The sequence below is a fragment of the Zingiber officinale genome, chromosome 11B (genome assembly GCF_018446385.1).
Source record: "Zingiber officinale cultivar Zhangliang chromosome 11B, Zo_v1.1, whole genome shotgun sequence".
In the NCBI taxonomy this organism is placed as follows: Eukaryota; Viridiplantae; Streptophyta; class Magnoliopsida; order Zingiberales; family Zingiberaceae; genus Zingiber; species Zingiber officinale.
Window position 1 is genome coordinate 19,189,894 of NC_056007.1, and position 2,714 is coordinate 19,192,607.

At 36.6% G+C, this 2,714-nt stretch overlaps 1 protein-coding gene across 1 annotated transcript; it reads right to left on the reverse strand.

Annotated features, from left to right (window-relative positions):
• Nucleotides 1–331: 331 nt before the first annotated feature.
• On the reverse strand, nucleotides 332–1,362 carry LOC122033820. The gene is made up of 3 exons (XM_042592984.1): nucleotides 1,289–1,362; nucleotides 796–1,192; nucleotides 332–649 (listed from the first exon to the last, which is right to left on the reverse strand). The coding sequence occupies exons 1-3, from the start codon at nucleotides 1,360–1,362 to the stop codon at nucleotides 332–334; spliced, it is 789 nt and encodes a 262-aa protein (XP_042448918.1).
• Between the last annotated feature and the right edge of the window lie 1,352 nt (nucleotides 1,363–2,714).

The window sequence follows — 2,714 nt, forward strand, 5'->3', positions numbered from 1 at the left end:
TGTCAAAATCGAGAGTTTAAGTAAAATCGTTGGAGCGGTCGTAAAATCGGATCGTAAAATCGAATCTTAAAATCGTAAGATTTTACATCATACTTTAAATCAGTTTTAAAAGAAACCTAATATATTCTTTTTAATTGATCATTTAATATTTCAATTCAAATTATAACATAAATCTACATATAGAACATTTTAATTCATATATTCGTAAACTACTCATAGTTTTAACGTTTAAACTTTCAAACAACCAAATACTTGCCATTAGAACACAACATAAATATAAATTCAAGTCTAAAACTTAAGTCCAAAGATAAATAAAATACAAAATAACAAATTAATATAAATCATCCATAGACAAGTGCAAATCATCACTTCCGTCACTATCATTGTCACCATCACTATCATCATTAACATGATGAACAATACTAGTAATATCATCAGCACCACCTGCAACATTTCCACTCCCTTCTTCATCAACTAGATGGATTGGCTCCACATCATGACCATCAGCTTCATTGATTTGATCCAAATCCTCTCCATCCTCTCCATCCTCTCCATCTATGTGATCATTTTCCTTAGTTATCCATTCATCATCTGATGAGAGGTCATCAATGGTAAATGGCTCTTCTTTCTTTGACTTCCTGTTGATCATCTTCATATTGGACATAACAAAAACCAAGTCATTTATCTTCTTTTGTTGCAATCAGTTTCTTTTCTTTGTATGAACCTAAAATTATAAAAATAATTTTATTCACATATTACAAAATAACAAACTAAATAGTATATATAAATTATTACCATCTCAAATGCACTCCAATTATGTTCACATCCAGATGAGCTACAAGTCAAACTAAGAGCTCTAATGGCAAACTTCTGTAATTCAGGGCACTCATCACCATAAGAATCCCACCATGATGCAGGTGTTTTTTTGTCCCTTGCTATTATCGCAGCATTAATACCAAATAACCCTTTTGCATTTTTGAAGTCCTTAATTTGAATATCTATCTTATCTCTATCACTTTGAGAAGTAACCAACCTATCCAAGCACTGATAGAGAGTAAGTTTCAACTCCATACTTACTTTAAAATCTAGGCTATATTGGTATTGTGGATTAAGAAAATAAGCAGCAGCATGTAATGGCCTGTGTAGCTGAAGTTCCCATCTTTCATCTATGATATTCAATATTGACTGAAACCTAAAATGGATAATATGATTTTATATGTCAATAAACTAAAATAAATTATTGATGATAATAGATAATAAATTAATGAAATGTAAAAATGTATCTTACTTTCTCTTCACATTATTAAAATTGGCAGGTATTTGTTCTTTGGCACAATCCATTGCATTGTAAATGAAACCCATAGTTGGTTTCTCTTCTGAGTCAACCAATCGAAGCACTTTAATTAAAGGGAGAGCGGCATTTAGACATACAACCACATTATGCCAAAACTTACTATCTGAGATAGTTTGCTCAACACACTTTCCTTCATTTGTTTTAGCAAATCTACTTGTCTTCCATGATTGGGATGAGGACATTGTCATTAGAAAGACCTTCAATTCTTTGAAACAACTCAAAGTTAAGTAAGCAGTTGCAAATCGTGTAGTGACTAGTTGAATCAAATCTCTACTCTTTGTAAAATGTCTCAACATGGAAATGAGTTAAGTCCTTGAATAAATGTAGGTAGCAACCCTCCTTGCTTTGGTAATAGTTTCTTTGTGAACTTCCAATTTCTTCTCAAAATCTTCAAGAATCAAGTCAATGCAATGAGCTGCACAAGGAGTCCAATAGAGATTTTTTCTTTTTCCATCAACATCTCACCGACAACTTTGTAGTTTGCAGCATTATTAGTGATTACTTGAACCACATTTTCTCCACCAACTTCATCTATGATCTCATCTAACATCTCAAAAAACCTTTTTTGCTATTTTTGAGACGTTGGATGTATCAAAAGATTTCAAAAACACAGTTCCCCTTGGAATATTTATCAAGAAATTGCAAATTGAACGTCTTTTTTGTTGGATCGAGACTCGCTAGAGGGGGGGTGAATAGCGCTCGCGGCTATTTTGATCGTATCGGAATCGTAAAACTATCAAAGTAAATATACGCAGCGGAAATAACGAATGCAATCACAGAGGGACACAAGAAGTTTTACTTCGTTCGGAGCCTAGGTCGACTCCTACTCGAAGGCTCGCGATCCTTGATCGCTTTCGGTGGGCAACACTTATAAGTACGAAAAGGAGTACAAGATTTACAATTAGTACAGTAATTAAAAACAAGTATACCGACGACAGAATCGTAATCTCGAAGCTCCTGGTCGTCGTGGACTCATAGCAGCACTTCAGGGTCGTTGATTAAGCAGCACGCAGCACAAGGATCGCTTGGAAGTTGTTATTCTTCAATGCTGCTCGAAGTCCCCTTATAAAGGGCATTCAAGGCGCCTTGAAGGCCTCTGAAGGCGCCTTCAAGGCTCCGAGTCCACCGTGCAGATGAGCGCTGACCAGTTTGCGCTTATCACCTTTGAGGGCACCTTCAAGGGCCTTCAAAGGCGCCTCCAGAGCCAGCTGAGGGGCCTTCATCCCTGTTTCGCGGCCAGGTCAGCTTTTGTACCTGAGGCGCCTCCAAGCTCCATGGAGGCGCCTCAGACACTGTTCATCCGAGGAATTAGGTTGCTCCTTTGCACCTGCAAGATACGTTAGTTCCAAACACAATCCTG